General features: G+C 45.4%; 1 protein-coding gene across 2 annotated transcripts in view; it reads left to right on the top strand.

Annotated features, from left to right (window-relative positions):
- The window catches only part of METTL16 (methyltransferase 16, N6-methyladenosine), a 696,416-nt gene that overhangs the window by 235,763 nt on the left and 436,307 nt on the right, over positions 1-24,346 (top strand). For both annotated transcript variants that reach the window (XM_044089910.1, XM_044089909.1), the window contains one exon: positions 7,421-7,563. In XM_044089910.1, the coding sequence (XP_043945845.1) occupies positions 7,421-7,563 (143 nt within the window). The remainder of the gene's footprint in view (positions 1-7,420; positions 7,564-24,346) is intronic.

Consider the following 24,346-nt stretch of genomic DNA (forward strand, 5'->3'; position numbering starts at 1 on the left):
GTCCAAGGAAAAGCAATTTCAAAACAGACTATTTCAAAATGGATTGGACATTGCATCAGATTCTGTTATTCCTTTCATGGAAAGACTGTTCCAGCCAATGTCAGACCACATTCCACCAGAGCTACAGTCACCTCTACAGCATTCTTAAGAGGGGTGCCTACTAAGGACATTCTAGAACCTGCTACATGGAGCTCCGTGCATACATTCTCCAAACACTACAATCTCCCTCTATACTCCAGATCCAGAGCAGGCTTTGCCCGGCAGTCCTGCAGGGTTTGATTGCCACACCATCTTTTCGTAGAGCATTCCTCCTCGCCCAGCTAAGCTATGGTATTCTACCCATATGTTATGACTGCAGTTGCATTCTTGAAGGACATAGTACAGTTTTGTACCTACCATAAATGTAGATGTCCGATAGATATGCAACTGCAGTCGGATTTTCCCTCCTTCCATACCCCTCTATGCCTAGGGTCCACTCCTATCCCTGTTTATCTTAGCTGGGGATATCTGTTATGGTGTATCTGTTTATTGCTCATGTATTTGTCTGGAATCCTGTTTTTGTCTTCCAATTTGATTTCAGCCTTCCTTGGAGGGTACCTGGCATCTGGGGCAAGAAACACTGAAGAAAATGGCGTCGGCTGATGCTTATGTACTCCAGCCGCTCTGACGTCGAGAAATGCGACATCAGCCGGACTCAGACTTTGGAATCCGGCCGACCGAGGGCTGCCTGAGGCAGGACAACCCATATGTTATGACTGCAGTTGCATATCTACCGGACATCTACATTTATGGTAGGTACAAAACTGTACTTTTTGTAGGGATTGACATCTGACAATTTGGTGGTTGGCTTAGAGGATTAAGGAGCTGTTAAAGAGCTGATGTTCATCGTGTTACACTGCTGCAGTCATTATACTTGGGTTATCCTGCCGTCAGGTGGTCCCTCAGTCGGCCTGAGTTCCAAAGTCTTGGTCTGGCGTCGGTTGCTGTCGCTTCTTCCCTGACTTCAGTGCGACAGGGGTATATAAGATGCAGTCGACGCCATTTTCTTCAGTCTTTCTTGCCGCGCGGTGCCCGAAGCAAAAGCAGTTCGCAAGTGCCGGTCGGCTGACTCCTGAGATTTTCATTCCGGATCCAGAACCGAAGTCTTCTACAAAGCTAAATACCCCATTGGGGAAACTTTTTCTTGCCTCAGACCGATGTCAGTAAAAGTTAATAACTGTATTTCTTGTGGGAAGCAAATACCTCATAAGGATTTCCATTCTTATTGTATCCCATGCCTAGGCCCAGACCACGATGTCACTGGTTGTCAGTTTTGTGCTAGGTTTAACAAGCGCACTATTAAACGTCTGTTTGATTTTGCCCGACATTATTTTGGCAGAAAATTCAATTACACCATGCCGTTGGAACTACCGACGATACATAAAAAGTGCAAAGACAGGGACAGGCATCTGAGGCCCAAAACTGACAACGAAGCCTCTTCTAGGCCAGTCGCCGGTTCTCCGGTTTTCAGCGAGTCGCCTTCGCAGCCCCTGACGACTGCTTCTTTAGAACTACAGACTGCCTCTGACTCCCACGTGGAGATGGCTGGGCCTTCGGACGCACACGATTTTCAGCCTACTGAGATTAACCCTTCAGAGGGATCTGGAGTAGCTGAACAACCCGAAGCTTCAGAGGGTGTTTTCAGACCTACTCCGTTAACCATTAAATCTTCTGCTAAGTCTAAACCTCCTTTAAAAACAAAGAAACAAATTCAACATTCACCAGGACAGGCCTCCATGCCTAAGAAATAAATGCTCAAAATGGCCGAAGACCTAATCACTCTGATCAGGGGGTCCCATCCCCCTCCTGATAAAAGGCCTAGACAAGGATGCAGACTATGACTCATCCGACCAGGTATCCATCTCTTCAGATTCATCCTCAGACCTAGGATACTCTTTACCCCCTTATGAGGATTCTGATGCTGAGGAATCCATTCCTTCAGTCTCTCCGCCTGAGGACTACTCCTTTGGGGAAACCTTACATACCATGAGGGAGCATTTCCATTGGGAGGGCCAGGATTACTCAGAATCTAAGAAAAGGCTCAGAGATTTCCTTGTATTACCTCAACACAGACCCCTTGCTATTCCGCCAGTGTTGGATATTGTGGATGATGTGTTAAATCCTGATTCTTTACCTCCTGCTACAGTTAAGCCACAGATACTACAGAGTCCCTGATTCTCACAAATGTCTTTATAAAAGCCCTGTTGCTGACCCTGAAACAATTTCTCAGGGCCCCAAAGGGGTAAAGGCCTCTTCAGCAAATAATCCAGTCCCCTCTGACAGAGATTCCAGAGCATTAGACAGATGGGGGGAAAAGTATATATATCTGCAACTTTAGCAATGAGGGCCTTAAAATTGCCAGTTTCACATGTTAAAATATCAGCAATATTTGATGTCTCAGTTGAAACAAAAAATGCTTCCAAATTCAGATCCTCCTAATTATAAGGAAATGCAGGACTTATTGCATGCAGCTGAACAAGTGGGAAAACATACTTTGCAATGTGGTTTTGATTCATTAGAGGCCTCCTGTAGAGCAGCAGTTACAGGATCTGTCATTAGAAGACATGCTTGGTTAAAAGAACATACATTACCAGATCATGTTAAAGCAAAGCTTTTGGATGCACCTTTGCAGCAGGATGTGTTATTTGGAGCTAAGGCAGAAGAGGTGTTAAAGAAAATGGAGCATAAGGCAAAATCTATGCAAATGGTGAAGGATTTCTTACAGGTTCAGCCTCCTCGATTTAGCAGAAATTGGCCAACAAAGAATTGGTCCTTTCCAGTTACAGACAGACCTCAAAGGGGTAGATACAGACGTCCAAGAGGTAGAGGTCAACCACAAGATCCTTGCAGGCCTCGACAATGGGGTGCATCAGCCCAGAAAGAAGGGCAAGACAGGCCCCAGCCATATAAAAAACAGCCCAATGACTTCCCACTACAGCTGCCAAACAGTTCTCTCTTGGCAGCCCCCTTGGGAGGAAAGCTAGTACTTTTCTATCACAATTGGCATATGATCACCAAAGACAAATGGGTTCTCAACATTGTATCTCAAGGTTACAGGTTCCACTTTCACAGTCTGCCAAGGTTAAAAGCAATGCCAAATCTGCCACCAAATCAATGGGCAGAGGCTCAAAGACAAATTACAGCACTCATGGACATGAGAGCTATTCAAAAGGTACCAACACAGAAGCAAGGACAAGGATTTTACTCAAGACTCTTTCTGGTTCCCAGAAAGGACAAAGCCTGGAGGCCCATTCTGGATCTTTCTTCTCTAAACACTTACCTGGATGTTCCAAAATTCAAAATGTTGACACTACAGCAGCTTCTTCCCATGCTGGGCAAGAAAGCTTGGCTCGTAACTTTGGACCTCAAGGAGGCATACCTGCATGTCCCTATCGGACAAAACTGCAGAAGATACCTCAGATTCATAGCTGGTTCAATGCACTACCAATTCTCTGCACTGCCCTTTGGCTTATCTACTGCTCCCAGGGTCTTCACAAAGTGCCTGGCACCAGTAATTGCATTTTGTAGACAGAAAGGAATTCAAATTTATCCGTACCTGGACGACTGCCTGATTCAAGCAGAGAGTAAGGACATTCTCCTAAAGCATCTGGCGTTTGTAAAACAGGTATTAAGTTGCCTAGGGTACACAGTAAACGAAAAGAAGTCAAAACTAGTGCCCTCACAAGAGATAATATTCCTGGGTGCCAGCTTCAATACAACGGTCCAGATGGCTTATCTCACACCAGACAAGCAAGGACAACTGACTCAATATTTTCAATTGATGGCAACAAAGACCTAACTCCCTGCAAGAAAAATTCTGCAGGCCTTGGGTTACATGGCATCTTGCATACTACTAATTCCATATGCCAGACTGCATATGAGGAAGCTACAATGGTACCTAAAGAGTGTCTGGTCTCAACACTGTCAAAATTTGGAAACAGTAATACCACTAATTCCTTGCCTTCAACAGGAGTTTCGATGGTGGGCTCAAGCTTGTCACCTCAACAAGGGACAGCCTTTCACTTAACCCACAGCCAGGCAAACACTGACAACAGATGCATTGGATTACGCCTGGGGAGCACACATGGCAGGAAAATGTATTCAGGGCAAGTGGCCTGCAGAACAAAGGCATTTCACATCAATCAAAAAGAGATGCTAGCTGTACAAAATGCCCTTATAGCTTTCAAGGACCTTCTGCATCCAGGACAACTACTACTAAAGACAGACAACACCACAGTTATGTGGTACATAAACAAGCAAGGGGGCACTCATTCTTATCCCCTCTGCAGACAAGCCATGACCTTGTGGAACACAGCACTAAACCTATCAAGTTCATCTGCAAGCACAATTCCTGCCAGGAGAGAAAAACACACTGGCAGACAACTTAAGCAGAAACATCATGGATCCGCACGAGTGGAAGTTGATCCACAAATATTCAGAATGATGACACAAAAATAGTGGAGCCCGGACATAGATCTGTTTGCATCACCAATGAAGTGCCAGCTACAGAAATTCTGCACAAGGACTTATCACCCACAAGCATGGAAAGTGGATGCCCTCTCATTCAGCTGGAAAAACCTACAAGTATATGCTTTCCCACCACTACCTCTCCTTCCAAAGGTACTCATAAAAGCAAGGCAAGAAGAGCCAAAGATGATCCTGATTGCCCCAGACTGGCCACGCCAGCACTGGTACCCAGTCTTAAAGAACTTGGCACAAGGTCCACCCTGGATTTTGCCTCAAATCCCACATCTTCTGACTCAGCACAACTATCAGATACTTCACAGCGAGCTAAAGACTCTAAACCTGGCTGAATGGAATGTTACTTAGTCAAGCAAGCAATGCCTCTCTCCAAAGCTGTTATGGATGTCATTCTGGAGGCCAGAAGGCCTAGCACCAGGAAAGCCTATTCGGATAAATGGAAGAGGTTCTGTGCCTGGAACCAGGCTCACAGCCTTGACCCTCTTGTCCCAAATATTCCTCAGATACTACAATATTTAACTGAGATGCTGGACAAAGGCCTCTCCTTTTCATCCATCAAGATCCACGCCTCTGCCATCTCTGCTCATTACAACACGGACCCACCAATTTTTTCTAACCCCTTGCTATAAAACAGTACCTCAGAGGGGCAAAAAACATAAGACCACCCCGTAGAGCACCTACTCCAACTTGGGGACCTCAACTTCGTGTTGGAAAAATTAACTTTACCTCCTTTTGAGCCAGCTAACACAGCAGATTTAAAATATGTCTCTTGGAAAACTGCTCTGCTCCTGGCAATAACCTCAGCACGAATAGTTTCAGAATTACAGGCAGTAATGGCAGTGGAACCTTTCATCATTTTCCACTAAGACAGGGTGTCTCTAATAACAAACCCTACTTTTATGCCAAAGGTGGTATCAAGTGTGGCTCTAAACCAAACTATTCACTTGCCAACTTTTTATCCAAACCCACAGAATAAAGGGGAGAGACTTCTGCATTCTTTGGACATACACAGGCAGTTGCGCTTCTACTTGGACAAAACCAAAGCTTTTAGAAAAACTGAGCAATTGTTGGTAGCATATGCTGCAGGAGCACAGGGAAAAGCCATTTCAAAACAGACCATTTCAAAATGGATAGGACACTGTATACGTTTCTGCTGTACACACCATGGGAAAACTATACCTAACAGCATTAGATCTCATTCCACCAGGGCAACAGCCACTTCAACTGCCTACCTAAGAGGAGTACCTACCAAGGACATTTTGGAAGCAGCAACTTGGGAGTTCTGTACATACCTTCACCAAGCATTACCATCTGCCTCTTTACTCTAAATCCAGAGCTGGCTTTGCCACTGCAGTGCTGCAGGGCCTTATAGCCACCCCTAATGCCTTATAGAACCAGCCACCCTACCTCAGCTTTAGGATTCTACCCAAGTGTAATGACTGCAGCAGTGTAACACGATGAACATAGTACAGTTTTGTACCTACCATAAATGTAGATGTTCGAGTGTATACACTGCTGCAGTCCAGGTTACCCTCCCTCCCTCCCTCCTTCCCCTCTTACTTGCTAGTACGTACCTAAGTCTTCTACCCTTTACTACCTATGGGGAGTATTTGCTGGTAACTGAAAGTTGTTGATTGCTTTTCTTATGTATGTTTAATTAGCAATTTGCATTGCCTACCTATTTGGGGGCACCTGACATATGAGGCAAGAAAAACTGAAGAAAATGGCATCGGCTGCATCTTGTATACCCCTGTCGCACTGACTTCAGGGAAGAAGCGACAGCAACGACGCTGGACCAAGACTTTGGAAATCAGGCCGACTGACGGCAGGATAAACCAAGTGTAATGACTGCAGCAGTGTATACACTCGAACATCTACATTTATGGTAGGTACAAAACTGTACTTTTCCTGTGGTCCAGTTGTGCAAAGTTTGATTCCCTTGGCCTCCATTGCCTACCTGTGTGATTTTGAGCAAGTCACTTAACCAGACTCCTTCTTGGGATGGAGTCTGAAAAAGGTCCATGGAGATCAATGATGTACCCAGGAAAACAAATACAACTAAAATAAACATTTAGCTAGGCTAGTTTATCTATGATACTGCAATGTGGGGAAGTACTGAATTCCTTTGTGACGTTGAGATATGCAAATTGTACTGATTTGCTGTCATACATTGCTTCAGTAACTTTCTTGAAGATGTCAGTCAGGTTAAATAGTCAGAATCTGCCCCTAACAAATCTGAACTGGCTTGGGTTGAGAGTTTGTAGGTTATCTATGTCCTTATTTGTTAATTCCATAATGTTACTCCCATAGAATTATATTTAGACACTGATAAGCTTGACAGAATTGTTCTGTCAGATGTCTGTGGTCTCAACCCATACAGCTTCAGTGGCCTAGTGTTCCGCATTCATATGTTGATCCTGTTTGGAACTTTGAGTCATCAGTGGCATATCTGCTATCCATCCAAGACCAGTAGAGCCCAGAGGTCTTCACATCAGTTTACCTGAGATAAAGGCAGAGCCATGCACGTTTCCATCCCTAACAGACTCTGTTCATGCATAGTCCTAATCAGTCTGTTCCGAAAACCTGTTATCTGTAAGATATGTAAACAAACCAAGCAGTAACTTCACAGTGTGGAGGGTGTGAAGTTCACTCCTTGAAAATTCATGTTAATGGTTAAAAAAAAAAAAAATATGAAAGTGCATGCGAAATTAGAAAAGTAATTTCATTTCACATGCTTAAATATTTCAGGTCAGTGCAGCAAGGAAAATAGGATGACAATAAAAGTTGTTTTGCATTAGGTTGTCTGTAAATCTGTGTATCTTTTTAACTTGTATGTTTTCTAACGGTAAGATTATTCTAGGAAGTTAATTGATAGTGTTTTTTGTTCTTTTTTGCAAAGGGAATCAATTCTCGGAATGCTCATCGTCCACCTCCCAGTTCTGTGAACACAGGTGGAATCACAGAAATAATGGCAGAGGGAGGAGAGCTGGAGTTTGTTAAAAGAATCATCCATGACAGTTTGCAGTTAAAACAGAGGCTGCGGTGAGTATGCTGGGTAAAAGTGTTATTTAATATTAAAAAGTTTGAAAAGCCTGAAAGAAATTGCATTGGGGAGATAAAGCTTCCAGACCAGGTAGTTGTCATTTTCATTTGCTCTTGTGGATCTAGTAGTCTCATGTTAAAGTTATTTCCTGGCTTCAGATTTGTGGTTAATGGATATCTTTTCCTGAGAAAGCTTTTCTTTTCCTTCATTACATGTCTTGTGTAACTGTGGAGGGATACAGATTCATGTAGAATGTTATACAACTGCAGACAGATTATAATTTCTGTACTTTCCTGTAGGCACTCTGATGAAGTGCACAGGAGCCCAGGTAGTTTAGGTTAAAATGTTTTATGTATGTAATGAATGAATGAATTCTCTCACTCCAGCTGTGTTCTGCCAAATCAGCAGCTCTAAAATCTTACCTTTGCACATGACTGGGAGTCTCTTGATGATGGGATATGCAATTTCTGTTTGCAGAGGTCATTCAGGAGTGGCTAGCTCCTGGTGTTTCATTTACATATCAGTGTATATTTCCTTTCAAGTAAATTTTTCATGAGTCCAGAGGGATTTGACTAAGGAACTTGCCAAGTCCCTGTCAGTGTCCATGTCTGTGGAGGACAAAAAAACAAAACATTTCTTTGCACCTTGCTACCCTTCAGTCCTATCAAATGCCTCCATGTGGCTGATTTCTCATGCCATGGGAGGGCATTTCAAGACTGGCAGGTTCAAGCAGTAAATTTAGGAGGCATGCCTGGATCTGCCCTTGCAGAGCCATACAAGACTTCTTTCATCACTGCGTCTTTTGATGGATCTACCCTGTCTGGACCCGGAGTTAGAGGTGCTCTTCAGAAGTGAAGAGGATGGGATGCTGTGCCTGTGGGATACATTTGTCTACCCATCAGAGGACCTTCTCAAGAGACCAGAAAGGGGGTAGAAATATGTAGCTGTGGAAGATAGATCCCCTATGGCAGAGGGGAGAATTCTAATGGTAGACATCACCCACACAACAATGACTCGCAAAACCAAGACTTTAGAAGTCCCTTTACCAAGAAGCCTTTTAGGTGCCTTTGAACTGCTGCCAGAATGCTGCACTCTGGAGGCAGCTGGGGAGGTGGGTGCTCATCTCTGCACCCAGAAACCTGGATTTCCATCATCAAAGATGTCTGAGTGCAGAGAATAATTACCAGAGGTTATTACATTCCCTTTTCCCTTCCTCCACCATTTCACCCAAGAAAAATCCTGATACCACATCGTCAGAGGAAGGAAGCACTGCTAAAAAAAAAAAAAAGAGCTATCCAAGAGGTCCGACCAGACCATCAAGGATTTGGAACTTAAAGATGTCCTTCAAGGATGCATCTGCAGTCCTTACAAATGGGTTGTCCTGGCCTCAGGCAGCCCTTCGGTCGGCCGGATTCCAAAGTCTGGGTCTGGCCTCGGCTGATGTCGCACTTCACCCGACGTCATAGCTGCAGTTCAGCGGGTATAAAGGCATCAGCCGACGCCATTTTCCTCCGTCTTTCTTGCCGCGTGGCGTCCGAAGCAGAAGCTGTTCGCAAGTGCTGGTCGGTCAGAACCAGAGATTGCTACTACCGAAGACTTCTAAAAAGCTAAGTACCTCGTTGGGGACTCTTTCTTGCCTCAGCCGATGTCAGAAAAAGTGAGTAACTGTTTAACTTGTGGGAAACAAATACCTCATAAAGATTTCCACTCTTACTGCCTACCTTGTTTAGGCCCAGACCACGACGTAGCAGCTTGTCTAGCCTGTGCTTCTTTCAACCGACGGACACTTAGACGTCGGTCGGAATTTGCTGAGGAGTTTTTGGCTCGCTTTTGCTTACAACATGCCGTCGGAAACTCCGACTTCACAATTAGCTAAAAGCGCAAGGAAAAGGACAGACACTCGGTCCGCGGTTTCGGCGAAACCGGTTAAGTCAACAGCGAGTGTCTCGGTTTCGGCTGAAACCGAGCCCTCGGTTCTTCCTCGCCCGGCTTGCCTCCCACGAGGCCTCATCCAGCATGGCTGAATCTGCTACTGAAATTCCACCTGCTCTTACAGGTTCACAGGATTTATCTGATACTATCCCTTTAGATATATCCACTCCTGCACGTGGAGCTGCTAGGCCCCCTGCATCCATGTCGATTAAGGCTTTTGCCAGGGCTAAAGCAGCCAAATCAACCAAGACTGTGCCTGCTAAGACCCCCTCTCACAGGCCTAGCTCTAGTACTCAAATGCTTAGTCTAGCAGAGGATCTCATTTCTTTGATCAGGGGATCCCAACCTCACCCTGACAGGGCCTCTCACCCACCTCCAGACAAGAGGCCTAGAGCAGAGCCCCCTGAGCCAGTTTCTTCAGATTACTCTTCTGATGATTCAGAAAATACAAACCCTCCAGAAGGCCCTTATTCTCCTTATGAGGACTCTGATGCAGAAGACTCCATTCCTTCTGCCTCTCCGCCTGAGGAATTTTCCTTTGGGGAAACCTTGCATGCTATGAGGGAACAATTTCAATGGCAGGGCCAGGATTTTTCAGACTCTAGGAAAAGGCTTAGGACCTTTTGCATTTGCCACAGCATAGGCCTTTAGCCATTCCTCCAGTACTTACTGTTGTGGATGATGCATTTAATGATGCTTGTACTGCCCCTGATTCACTTCCTCCGGCCCCTGCTAAGCCCGACAGGTACTACAGGGTTCCGGACACACATTATCATTTGTATAAGGCTCCTTTTGCAGATCCAGAAACTATTTCACAGGGACCCAAGGCTGTAGCAGCTACCTCTACCAAAAACCCCCTCCCCTCTGAAAGGGAATCTAGGGCCTTAGAGAGATGGGGTAAAAAAGTTTATACTTCTGCTATTCTTTCGGCTAGGGCCTTAAACTGTCAATTCCACATGATTCAGTATCAGGAATTTATGTTAGACCAGTTAACTAAAAAACTGTCCTCACCTGAACCATTAGACAAAAAGTCTCTTCAGGAAATGGTACATAACATTCAGCAGGTCAGTAATCATTCCTTAAAATGTGGCTATGATGCACTGGAGGCTTCCTTTAGATCAGCTATGACTGGTACAGTGATTAGAAGGCATGCATGGTTAAAAGAGCAGTCCTTACCAGACCATGTAAAATCAAAGCTCCTAGATGCTCCCATGGATAAGCTTAATTTGTTTGGCTCACCTGCACAGCAGGTGCTGAAGAAGGTGGAAGAGAAAGCAAAATCTGTGCAGACAGTCAAGGATTTCTTACAGGTCCAGCCTCCAAGGTTTAGTAGGAACTGGCCTTCCAAGAATTGGTCCTTTCCAGACACCACCAGAGCACAGAGAGGCAGGAATAGGTGCCCAAGAGGCAGGGGTCAATCCAGAGGTGCCTACAGGGGACGTCAGTGGCAGCCTAACAACCAGCGAAGTACTGCCACAGATCCAGCCACTACCACTTCCACAGGACAATCACAGTGACTTGGCTCTGAGGCCGCCTACCAGGAAACAACTAGATGCACCCTTAGGCGGAAAGCTAGCCTTATTTTCAGTAAACTGGCATTACATCACAGGAGACAAATGGATTTTACAGACAATAGACAAAGGTTACAGGTTTCACTTCCACACTCTACCAAGGAAGAGAGGAATGCCAAACCTACCTCCAAATCAAAAGACAAAAGCTCTAGAACAAATAGACAACTTAATAAGGATGAGAGCTATAGAAAAGGTACCGTCTATGGAACAAGGGCAAGGATTTTACTCCAGACTTTTCCTGGTGCCAAGAAAAGAAAACCAATGGAGACCTATTCTAGACCTGTCCGCTCTGAACACATATCTCATTGTCCCAAAATTCAAGATGCTGACCCTACAGCAGCTTCTTCCCATGCTGGGCAAGGAGTCTTGGCTGGTAACTCTAGATCTCAAGGAGGCATACCTGCATGTCCCCATATGACCAAATTGCAGAAGATACCTCAGATTTCTTGCAGGATCAGAGCATTATCAATTCTCAGCATTGCCCTTTGGCTTATCTACTGCGCCCAGAGTATTCACGAAATGCCTGGCATCAGTAATTGCTCATTGCAGGCTTCAGGGAATTCAAATTTACCCTTACCTGGACGACTGCCTGTTACAAGCGGACAACAAAAACAAATTAGCAACAGATTTGAAAAAGGTCATTCATCTGCTACAAGCCCTGGGATACACAGTCAATATAAAAAAGTCAAGGCTGATACCATCCCAGAGGATAACTTTCTTGGGTGCAGAACTGGACACATCAAATCAAATGGCATCCCTCACAGCAGAAAAGCAGAAGCATCTTCCTCTCTATTTCATGGCATTAACAAGCAGAACCAGCTAACAGCAAGGAAAGTCCTGCAAGCCCTGGGTTACATGGCATCCTGCATAATATTGATTCCACATGCCAGACTACATATGAGGAAGTTGCAATGGTACCTAAGGAATTTATGGTCTCAGCACAAGCACAGCCTAGAAACCCAAATTCCAATAATTCCATGCCTGAAGCAAGAATTCCAATGGTGGGCTCAGGCCTGTCAATTGAACAAAGGACTGCCCTTCCACAGACCTCAACCAAGCCAGACTATCACCACGGACGCCTCAGACCTCGGTTGGGGGGCACACATGCTCGACAAGTGCATACAAGGCTTATGGACTCAAGACCAGCTGAACCTACACATAAATCAAAAGGAGATGCTGGCAGTAAAACTGGCAATTCAGACATTCAGACCGTTTCTTCAACAGGGTCAATTGCTGATAAGGACGGACAACACCACAGTTATGTGGTACATCAACAAACAGGGAGGCACACATTCATACCCTCCATGCCGGATGGCAATGGACCTCTGGAATGTGGCCCTGAGCTTCAACATTCAGCCCCAGGCAATATTTGTACCAGGAAAAGAAAATATACTAGCAGACATCCTAAGCAGAACTACCACGGATGCCCACGAATGGATGCTGCATCCAGACATCTTCAAATCCATTACAAGGAAATGGGGACTACCAGAAATAGACTTATTCGCATCCCCACACAACCACCAATTGAAAAAATTCTGCACAAGGACATACCACCCTCTGGCTTGGAAGGTGGACTCCCTATCTTTCATTTGGGAAAACCTGAATGCATATGCATTCCCACCTCTTCCTTTGATGCACAAAGTGCTATTGAAGATCAAAGAAGACCGCCCAAGGATCATCCTGATAGCTCCAGACTGGCCGAAGCAGCATTGGTACCCATTACTAAGGAGTATGTCTCGGGAACAAATATGGCCTCTGCCCCTAGTTCCCTTACTGCTAACACAGAACAACTTCAAAACCCTGCATCCAAACTTGAAAACGTTGCAGCTAGCTGCCTGGAACATTGCATAAGACAAAATAACCCAGATTTATCTCAAAGGGTTAAAGATATTATCTTGGAGGCTCGCAGACCCTCAACAAGGAAGACTTATTCAGCAAAATGGAAAAGATATCTCATTTGGAGTGCAGCAAAAGGGGAAAATGTGTCACTGGTAAACATAGCTAACATCCTGGAATACTTGGCAGAACTTTTCCACAATGGCCTGTCCTATTCTTCCATTAAGATTCATGCATCAGCTATTTCAGCAGAATACAACATGGACCCTCCAGTCTTCTCTCATCCTCTACTCAGGCAGTTTCTGAGAGGAATTAAAAATGTAAAGCCACCAAGGAAGCCACCATTGCCCACATGGGACTTGAACTTTGTGCTGGAAAAGTTGACACTCCCTCCTTTTGAACCAGCAGCAACAGCAGAATTACAGTACTTATCATGGAAAACTGCTTTCCTGCTTGCAATCACTTCAGCAAGAAGGGTTTCTGAATTACAGGCATTAATGGCAGTACAGCCCTTCCTTATCTTCCATCAAGATAGAGTGTCCATGAGAACTAATCCTACTTTTATGCCAAAGGTGGTCTCCAGGGTATCTCTAAACCAAGCTATCCACCTACCTACATTCTTCCCCAACCCACAGAACAGGGGAGAAAGATTATTACATACCTTGGATGTACATAGGCAATTCGCTACTACCTGGACAGAACCAAGAGCAATAGAAAAACTGACCAGCTACTGGTAGCATATGCAACAGGAATGGAAGGAAAAGCAATTTCAAAACAGACAATCTCAAAGTGGATAGGAAATTGCATTAGATTTTGTTACTCTTACCATGGAAAGACAACTCCAGAAAACATCAGACCTCACTCCACAAGGGCTACAGCCACTACTACAGCTTTTTTACGAGGAGTGGCTACCAAAGACATTTTAGAGGCTGCTACTTGGAGCTCCGTGCATACATTTGCCAAGCATTATAATCTACCCTTATACTCCAGATCCCGAGCAGGTTTTGCCACTGCTGTTTTGCAAGGGATCTTAACTACACCATAATCTTATTATTACCTCCTCCCCCAGTTTGGCTATGGTATTCTACCCATTTGTAAGGACTGCAGATGCATCCTTGAAGGACATAGTACAGTTTTGTACCTACCATAAATGTAGATGTCCGAGAGGTATGCATCTGCAGTCAGGATTACCCACCCTCCTTCCCCTCTGTGGTACTCCTAGGGTATTTGCCCATCTTGTAGCTAGCTGGGGGAATCTATTATGGTGTATTTGTTTGTATATATGTATATACATGTTTATTTCTATTTGCTCTCTATTGTTTGGAAACATTTGCATTTATCCAAATTTAGCCTTCCTAGAGGGCACCTGGCATCTGGGGCAAGAAACACTGAGGAAAATGGCGTCGGCTGATGCGTTTATACCTGCTGAACTGCAGCTATGACGTCGGGTGAAGTGCGACATCAGCCGAGGCCAGACCCAGACTTTGGAATCCGGCCGACCAAAGGGCTGCCTGAGGCCAGGACAACCCATTTGTAAGGACTGCAGATGCATACCTCTCGGACGTCTACATTTATGGTAGGTACAAAACTGTACTATTCATTTTGGTGCCAGAAAAATGGACCCAAGTCACTTGAACCAATTTTTCAAACACTCCCAAGTTCCGAATGGTCATGGTTCAGTCCATTCTTCCTCTTTGAAGAAGGACAATTGGATGTGCTCGGTAGATTTTCAAGATGCATCCTGTCATATAAAAATAGACGATGAAAGAGATACCTTCACTTCTAGCTGGGAGCCAGTCACTTCCATTTCAGACCCCCACCCTTTGGTCTCAATACAGCCCCCTGGGTGTTCACCAAATGTATGGCAGTGGCTGCAGCTCACCTGTGATTGCTGGGATTCTGGGTATTTCCATACCTCGATGACTGTCTCCTTACTCCTCCCACCAGACATCTATTGATAATCATCAGGGATTATATGCACCATTTGTGTCTACACCTGGGCATCACAATCAACTATGACAAATCTCACCTCCTTCCCACCCAAACCCTTGAGTTCATAGGGGCTCATCTGGAAACAGTTTCTCAAGTAGTTCTGCTTCCTCAGTCCAGATTGTCCAAATTACAGCTTAAAGCGAAGAATCTGTCTCTTCAGTCACTACCAGTCAGGCTAGTCCTTCAGTTTCTGAGGTCAGTGGTGGCCTCCATAACCCTTCTACCCTTAGCAAGATATACATGCGAGTACTACAGTGGACTTAGCAGTTCCCCATGACCTCTCCCATTCAAATCGCAAAGATCTGCCAACAGCATGTATCCTGATGGAAGCAAGCACCAGATATTTCACAGGGCTGCTCCTTTGCCACTGTGACCACAGACGCTTCCCAGTTAGGGTGGTGGGCATTACTTGGGACAGACAGTCCAAGTAATGTGGTTCCCCTTAGAGGGCAAGTTTTGCATCAAGGTCCTACAGGTGAGGGCAGTCCTATTGTGTTGCAGGCATTTCAAGACATCCACAGGATGATTACTATGCTGATGGACAATATGTCAGTGGTGTGGTACATCAACAGACAAGGAGGAATCTGCTCTTGCCTCTTGTGTCAGCAGGCAATGAGAGTGTAGCAGTGGGCAATCTCTTCCATCCACTTATATTTTAGCAGTGCACATTCCAGTCAAGCCCAACATTTTAGTGGGCAGACTGAGCAGATCTGTTGCCTCATGAGTGAGCGATTTATTTATAGCTCCATGAGTAACAGTAAATGTTCATGCACTCATTACAATAATCAAAAAAGTATAAAGTAAACAAAATGTAGTATACATAAGAACATACAAATTTGTTACATCTTGACAACAAAACATAGGCTTTGAACATAGCTAGTACTATTTGTAGGTATGACTTATGTCAAGGTATAAGGTTAAGAGAGGTCAGTAGGAACAAAGGTTTAAACACCGGGGGAGAAGTTGGATATGTTTTGGGTATACTGTGATGCATCAGAGTACTGATGCGTGGTTGGTACAAGAACATAGCCACTTATTTTTTTTTTAGATAAGCTTTAAGTGACGGCTTAAAGTGGTTAGTGGATGAGATTGAGAGAATGGAGTTAGGAAGGGAGTTCCATACATGAGCTATATAGTTAGAAAATAAAGATTCTCCTGCAGTGCTGTTGGCCTTGGAGATGGTGAGTAAGTTCTTGTTGTTAGAGTGAAGTGGTCTGCCGGAACTGTAAGGAAGGATGTGATTTTGTACTGCAGGGGTTCTAGTTGGTTATGTTAAAATTTAGTGTGTTAGAGAGGGTTAGTTGTAAAGAATAATGTTGGGAAGCTCAAGCCAGTCTAGTATCCTTAAAGCTGTGCAATGATGTGTTCTATATGGGCAGTCGGATGCAAACTTAGGAATTTTATTATAACATACTTCTAGCTTAGATAAGTCATTTTTCCTTAGATTAGTTAAAATTGGAGAGCTCTCAATCCTTCAGAGGCAGAAGAGATTTTTCACCAGTGGGGCCAGCCATGCTATGAACTTTTCACCTCTGTCCACAATTCCAAGTGCAGCAAGGTTTTTGCCCCAACCCTCCTGAGTGGAAGTCACTGAGGGATGCTGTGAGCCATGATTGGCCCCCTTGGACTCCTTTATGCTTACCTTCACACACGTCTCACATCAAATTTTTTACAGAAAGCCTCTCAACAGACAAGCAAGTTGGTCCTTATTTCCCCCTTCTGGCCTCAACAGGTGTGGTTTTCCATTCCTCTGGCCTCATCTGATACACCCTTCTTGGGTTCTGGATCCTCTCTCTCACCTCTCCGGTCTACCTCACCTAGACATACAAGCCCTCAGGTTGACCGCATGGTTTCTCCACTTCCAGTAATGGCTACACAGTCCAGGTTTTCTTCCCAGGTTTTACACATCCTTACTTCCCAAAAAGTCTTTACTAGGAAGATGCACAAAAGCAAATGGAAATGAGCCTCTGTCCGAGCTAACAGGAGAAATTTGGACCACTTTTTGACACCCGTTCCAGCAGCTTTAGAATTCCTGTCTTTCATTTTTCATAATGGAGCAAGTTACTGTGCAATGAAAGTACAGCTCACTGCAATTTCTAATTTTCACATAGGCAATGACAATTTGTCCTTGGCCTTCCTTAGTTTATGCAAGGCCTTCCTCAAAGGTTGTTTTTACTCAGACCACCTGTCAAGGACCCCACCCCTACTTAGAACTAGATGTTTCTTCTCCAGGCCTTGACTCAGTTTCCCTTTGAACCCACAGCAAAGACTGATTAAATTTTTTGTCCTAGAAAGCCATTTTTTTTCTAGTGGCCATTACATCTGCTAGAAGAGTTTCGGGACTTCAGGCTTTATCTTGCCAGCCACCTTGCATCATTTTTCACAAAGGCAGGGTTTCTCTTCATACTGCTACATCATTTCTTCCAAAAGTAGCTTCTGAATTTGCCCTTAAGCAGTCCATTAATCTACCGATGTCCTTCCCAAAAATTGTCAATAAAGAGGAATATGTAATTAATTTGATGTACAGACGGCTAAAATTTTTTTCTTCACAGAAAAAAGCTCTCAGGAAACTGGACCATTTCATTTATTTCATTTCCTGAAGGTAAGTTGGTACAGTCATTGTCTAAAGTTACGTTAGTGTTATGGCTCAATAAATGTATTTTTTTTATGTGTATAAACACAAGGGTTTGTTTTTACCGACCACCACAAGCTCATTCCACAAAGTCAGTCTTTACTTCCACCTTCTTATCCAGAATTTCTATCGATGACATTTATGTTGCTGCTGCTTGCTCCAGTGCCCATATCTTCATAGCGCATTACAAGTTGGATATACTTTCAAAGAACAGGGCAATGTTTGGTTCTGCTGTACTCAGGAATATCCTTCCATGAGACCACACTGGGTTGATGCTAGCTGGAGACATTGTACCAAAGGTTGAGGAAAGGACAAAAAATAATCCATCAGATGTAAAAGTTATGTATCATAACATAACAGCTGTGTTGTCTGTTTTCATCTTTGCCCCTTCCACTGGAAGAATATGTTTATATGGTCTCCCGGTATCACCTGGAGGTATTTCCCATTAGGTCTTTCCCTCTGTTAGTTCAGGATACCTTTCCTACTATATTTCTTGACATTTATAGTAGTGTTTCCTTTCTGTATGTTGATATCAAGGAGCAGACTTGACCTGAGGTAATCTGGATGGGTAAGGGAATATGCTTGAGCTATGGATCCAAAGTCTGACAATTGGCCAAAGTTGGACCAAAGGTCAGATCCAAAAACCAAAGGTTGACGAAGGACAAAAACAGACAACATAGGTACAGGTGCATTGTAATGGTGAGTACATAACTTTTGTTTTTTTATTACAACCCTTTATCAGACTTCAGTTGTGTGCACACACATGCATTTTGTGTGTATGTACATAGTTTTATGCCTGTGTGTGTGTAATATATATATATATATATATATATATATATGTGTGTGTGTGTGTGTGTGTGTGTGTGTGTGTGTGTGTATGTATATATATATATGTATATATATATATATGTATATATATATATATATATATATATATATATATATATATATATATATATATATGTATATATATATATATATATATATATATATATATGTATATATATATAAAATCTACATACATAAACACACACATACACACACACTTTACATGTATGTAGATATATAATCTACATACACACACACATATGTAGATATATATATATATATATGTGTGTGTGTGTGTGTGTGTGCATGAATATATATGTGTGTGTGTGTATATATATGTATATATATATATGTGTGTGTGTGTATGCATATATATATATATATATATATATATATATATATATATATATATATATATACACACACACACACACACATACATACATATTTATAGGTTCATAGGTTGGGCCTATGTAAGCCTAGCCAAACGGTACCTTGGCTTTTGCCACCCAAGAAAATTATATTCCTGTGCCCCTGTCAAGCAGAGCCACAGAAGTGATCCTCGGGGTGAATTTCAGATTTCCCATCCAATCATCAAGATTTTTCTTGAAGAGTGCTAATGAGGAGCTTTGTTTGATATAGATAGGTAGTTTGTTCCAGAGTATGGAAAGTCTCTGAGACAGGAATCTATCCCTCTGACATGTTCTGTTTATTGTGGTGACGAGGTTTAGGTCCCTAGAGCATGTAGCTCGAAGAGATTGGGATTTCTTTACGTGGAGTATGTTCAACAGCTCTGGGTTTGACATAGCTTTGTATGTTAGGCAAAGATCACCGCAGAGTAGGCGATATGCGACAGAGTAAAGCTGGAGTTTTTTGAGACACTCCATGTAGGGCATCTGTTTGAGGGTGGTAATCCTCTTTGTAAGGTGTTTATGTGGCATTTCCAGTTGTTGTAGATGTCTTGTGAGGTACATACCAAAAGGGGCGTTTTACTCTATAATGGGTCTAATGAGTGATGAGTAGAGGGGAACAATGACCTCTTTTTTTCCTGGATGAGAAACATTTTGTGATGAGGTGTGCCATATAGAAGGATTTTCTGACTACTGTGGCGATGTGATTATCAAAGGAGAGACTACTGTCCACCTGTGTCCCAAGGTCTCTTATCACACTTTCGGTTTTAAGTAGACTACCGCCTATGTGGTAGTTCATGGGTACAGAGTTTTTGCCAAAAGGGATGACAATGCACTTTTTGGCATTGAGCTTGAGGCCATTTCTTTGACACCAGGCATCTGTCTCAGTGAGGCCCTTTTGTAGGATGTCCACATCGTTAGGAGATTTGATTATGGCTCCTACTTTGAGGTCATCTGCGAACTTTGTTAGCCAAAGACCTTCTGTGTTAGCCTGTACTTCAGAGAAGTAGATACCAAGCAGGAGAGGACCTAGGACTAAACCCTGTGGTACTCCACTGGTCACTGGTCTGAAGTTGGATTTAGAGTCTGCTACTTACACAGTGTGGGTTCGGTCAGTGAGCCAGTTGGCAACCCATCTTGTGATATAGGGATTTATTCTTAGTCTAGTGAGTTTGTCTAGAATTCCAGAGTGGGGGATGGTGTCGAAAGCCTTGGCGAGATCTTGATTGGCTGTGTGTACCACTTTACCCTTATCTACAGCCTTATTTACAGCGTTCGGAGCCGAGCAGCATTGGAGCCGGGGGTGAGTCGGTGCCGACAGTACTTGGAACTTCGGATCCGACCCTGCCCTCGAGCCTGTCGGATCCGACCTCTCGGAGCCGTGGCCCGAGCTTCGGATCCGTGGGATTCAGTGTGCCTTCGGCTCCGTCCAGGTCTGAGGGCACTGGTCCTTCGGATCCGATGGTCTCGGCGCCGGTTCCGATCCCGTCATCGGATCCGAGTGGGAGCCAACTTTCGGATCCAAGAGAGAGTGGTTCCCCCTCGGCTTTCGATGTTGTGGAGAGGGCTCTGTTGAGAGCATCCGGACCCCCGGTCCTTGTCTCGGCACTCCCTCTCTGCTGGGCCAGGCTTCCATCACCCGGCCAAAGGGACAGCCTGCTTCAATGTCCCAGATGGTTCCATTGGAACAAGATGTTGCTGGCGAGGCCTCCTCGGACAGCCCCCCCGAGGAAGTGCCCCGCAAGCATAAGTGCAAGAAGAGGCACGTGGACTCCCCTGAGTCCTTAACCGAGGACACGGACTTGGAGGAAGGGGAAGACTCCCCAAGATCACCCCCTGAGGATGTCTCCTTTGGAGACATCATGGAGATGCTGAGGATCAGAGGTGGGTTGTCTGCCCCCAAGTCTTCCTCCGACGAGTCCGTTTTTCTGGAGGCATTCGAAGCAGGCCCGTTTACTTCTTGGGTATCCCCTCCGGCTGACCCCCTGGTGGACCTCATTACCACCAGGGCGTGGAAGGATCTGGACACCGTGGAGCCAGTACCAAAATGCCCGGACAGAATACTTAGCCCCCCCTCAGACCGATCACACTGGAGTAAGGCCCCCCCCCCCATAGATGCCATGTTGACGGCGGCAGCCACGAAGAGGGAATTGGCTCAGGAGAGCCCCTCAGTCCATCCACCGAGCAAGGAGTCCCGCTTGATGGACCGCTTAGGGAAGCAAGTTTTTAGTTCAGCGACCTACTCTGTAAGGTCTCTGAACTATATGGCACATGTCATCAGGATGCAGCGGGATCTTATCAAAGAATACGCTGCCTCCCCTCCTGAGTCCATGTCGGCGGATGACAAGCAATTGTACTCCACCCGAATGGCCACTCTGAGATCAATTTCAAATACCTCTATGCGGCTATTGTCCCACGCCAAGAGGGAGCCGCTAGGGCTAGCGGAACAGGCCTAGTCATGAGATGTCAGGCCTGGCTCCGTCATTGTGACTTTGCGGAGCCTTTTAAAGCGTCTTTTGCGAACGCCTCTTTTGATGGTTCTGCCCTTTTTGGCAAAACAGTTCGCGAGACACTTGTCCAGAGTGAGAAAGACGGGAAGACGTTGTCTGCCGTCGGAGTCCGCTTCTCTGCTTCCCAGCGGTCCTTTTCGAAGAACCAAAAGGGTCAGAAGAAGATGTGGTTCCGGAAATCGCAACATTCCCAACCCGCTCCGGACAACCAGTCCTTCCGTGGCAGAGGAGGACAGGGAGGACACCACCCCAGGGGCAGAGGGGCTCCGAGAAACTTTGGGTCCAGAGAATCTTTCTTTGAACGCCCCATGCAGCAGCCCTGAAGGATTGCCCGGCTGCTCCACTCTTGAGGCAGTCGGGGGGCACTTCTCTGAGCACCTAGCGGCATGGGAGTCCATCACGACAGACCGCTGGGTGCTTCGCATTATATCCAGAGGGTACAAAATACCATTACTCCATATCCCCAAATTCAAAAACCTCCCCGATGTACCACCCGATCAGAGGGAGGCCGCAGCCGCAGAAATTCAGCAGGCTGCTAAGAAAAAGAGCCATCCAGCCCGCCCCCCAAGACCAGCTCGGATTAGGGTTCTACTCCAGGTTCTTTTTGGTGCCAAAAAAGACAGGGGACTTGAGACTGATTCTAGACCTTTCCCACTTGAACCTGTCAGTAACCAAGGAAAAATTCAGAATGGTCACTCTTCAATCTATTCTCCCCCTTCTAAGGGAGAACAATTGGATGTGCTCTATAGACCTCAAGGATGCTTACTACCACATTCTAATGGACAGACGATCCAGGAGGTTCCTCCGCTTCCGGCTGGGAGCCAGTCACTACCAGTTCAGGGTCCTTCCCTTTGGCCTCACCACAGCCCCCAGGGTGTTCACCAAGGTATTAGCAGTGATTGCGGCCCACCTGAGACTCCAGGGAATACAGGTCTTTCCGTACCTGGACGACTGGCTCCTGACCGCCCCAACAAGGCATCTACTTTGCTCAGCCAGAGACTTCTTTCTCCACCTAGCCCCACAGTTAGGCATCACCATCAATGCCGACAAATCCCTTCTGGCCCCGACACAAGTCATAGAATTCATAGGAGCCAGAATAGACACCAGAGAGCTCCGAGCCTTTCTAACTTCAGAGAGAATCCGGAATTTGCAACTCCATGTGCGGGCTATCCTCCAATCAGAGACTTCACCAGCGTAATTGGTCCTGAGGGCACTAGGCTCCATGGCGGCAGCGATTACGCTCCTTCCATGCGCCCGTCTGAACATGCGGGTACTGCAATGGACACTTCTAGTGCAATGGTCTTTTCTATCCCTTCCTCTTCACCACCCCATTGCTATCAGCAAGGCTTGCAGAAGGGCTCTGTTATGGTGACTCCAAGCCTCGGACCTCCATACGGGCCGTCCCTTCTGCACCTCTCCCCCTCTCACCACGGTGACCACGGACGCCTCCCGCCTCGGGTGGGGGGGGCATTATTCAGGCAGGACGGTCCAAGGCACGTGGAACGACACAGAGACCTCCCTGCATATCAACGTTCTGGAGATGAGAGCGGTGCTGTTCGCATTGCAAGCACTTCAGGATCTCCTCCCCATAGGAACGATTGCAATTCAGTCGGACAACATGTCGGTTGTCTGGTACATCAACAAACGGGGGAACCAGATCTTACCCTCTATGCCGCGAAGCCATGAGAGTGTTGGAATGGGCGATCTCCACCAACCGCTTTCTGATTGCAACGCACATTCCGGGACGGACCAACATCCTAGCAGACAAACTCAGTCGCACCCTTCTTACCCCGTACGAGTGGTCTCTCAATCCACTAGTAGCGAAGCAGATATTCGCAATATGGGGGCAGCCCTGCTGCGATCTTTTTGCGTCTCCCTCAAACACCAAATGCAGCAATTTCTTCGCTCTAATCCCCCTCCAGGGGAAACTCCAAGAGACGCTCTGGTGCATGCTTGGCCACCCGGTCTGCTTTATGCCTACCCTCCTCTACCCCTGATGCTGCAACTCGTACAGAAAGCCTCGCAGTTGGGGAGCAGGATGATCCTCATTGCCCCATTCTGGCCTCGGCAAATTTGGTTCCCTTACCTGTGGTCTCACCTTGTGAATCCTCCTTGGATTCTGGATCCCAGTCCGCATCTCATCTCCCATCGGTCGAACTTACCGACCCCAAACCTGGACAATCTGAAACTGACAGCTTGGTTGTTCCAGTTCCACTCCTAGTTAGGACTCCCGGTATCTCTTCACCAGTCAAAGCCATCCTTGTGGCAGCGCATAAGCCCTCCACCAGGAAAGTGTACCGCAGTAAATGGAAACGTTTCTCCATCTGGGCGGAGCATCATGATCTAGATCCCTTTACGGCTCCTCTTCCGTCCATATTAGACTTCCTAACCGAACTTTTTCAGGAAGGCGCTAGTTGTTCAACTGTCAAAGTGCAATTGGCAGCCATATCACATTACCATGTGGGACATGATACAGGGCCTTTGATGTTGTCCAAGTTGTGTAAAACCTTTCTCAAGGGCACCTTCTTACTTAGACCCCCTATAAAAGAAGCCGTACCACCATGGGATCTTTCACTAGTTCTTCAAGCCTTGACTGCTCCACCTTTTGAACCCGCTGCTTCAGTAGATCTCAAAGTTTTGTCTTAGAAAACGGCATTCCTTGTAGCCATCACTTCAGCAAAAAGAGTTTCGGAGCTTCAAGCTCTTTCTGTGAAGCCTCCTTATTTGATCTTTCACCCAGACAGAGTGTACCTCAGGATCAATCCCTCTTTTCTTCCCAAGATAGCATCAGAAACCAACATAAATCAATCCATAAATTTACTGGTTTTCTTCCCTAAATATCAGAATAAGGGAGAGTACAAGCTGCACTCATTAGATGTTCATAGGCAGCTTCGCTTTTATACTCATAGAACAGCTGGTGATAGACAATCCGACCAGCTGTTCGTTTCCTTTGCCAAATTTAATTTGGGGAAAGCAATTTCAAAAGTATCTCTATCAAGCTGGATTTCTCAATGTATCCTATTGGCGTATCAAGCCTCTGGGAGACCCGCACCGGAAGGAGTTCGTGCACA

Source organism: Protopterus annectens, chromosome 12.part0 (genome assembly GCF_019279795.1).
Source record: "Protopterus annectens isolate FY-2018-M chromosome 12.part0, PAN1.0, whole genome shotgun sequence".
In the NCBI taxonomy this organism is placed as follows: Eukaryota; Metazoa; Chordata; order Ceratodontiformes; family Protopteridae; genus Protopterus; species Protopterus annectens.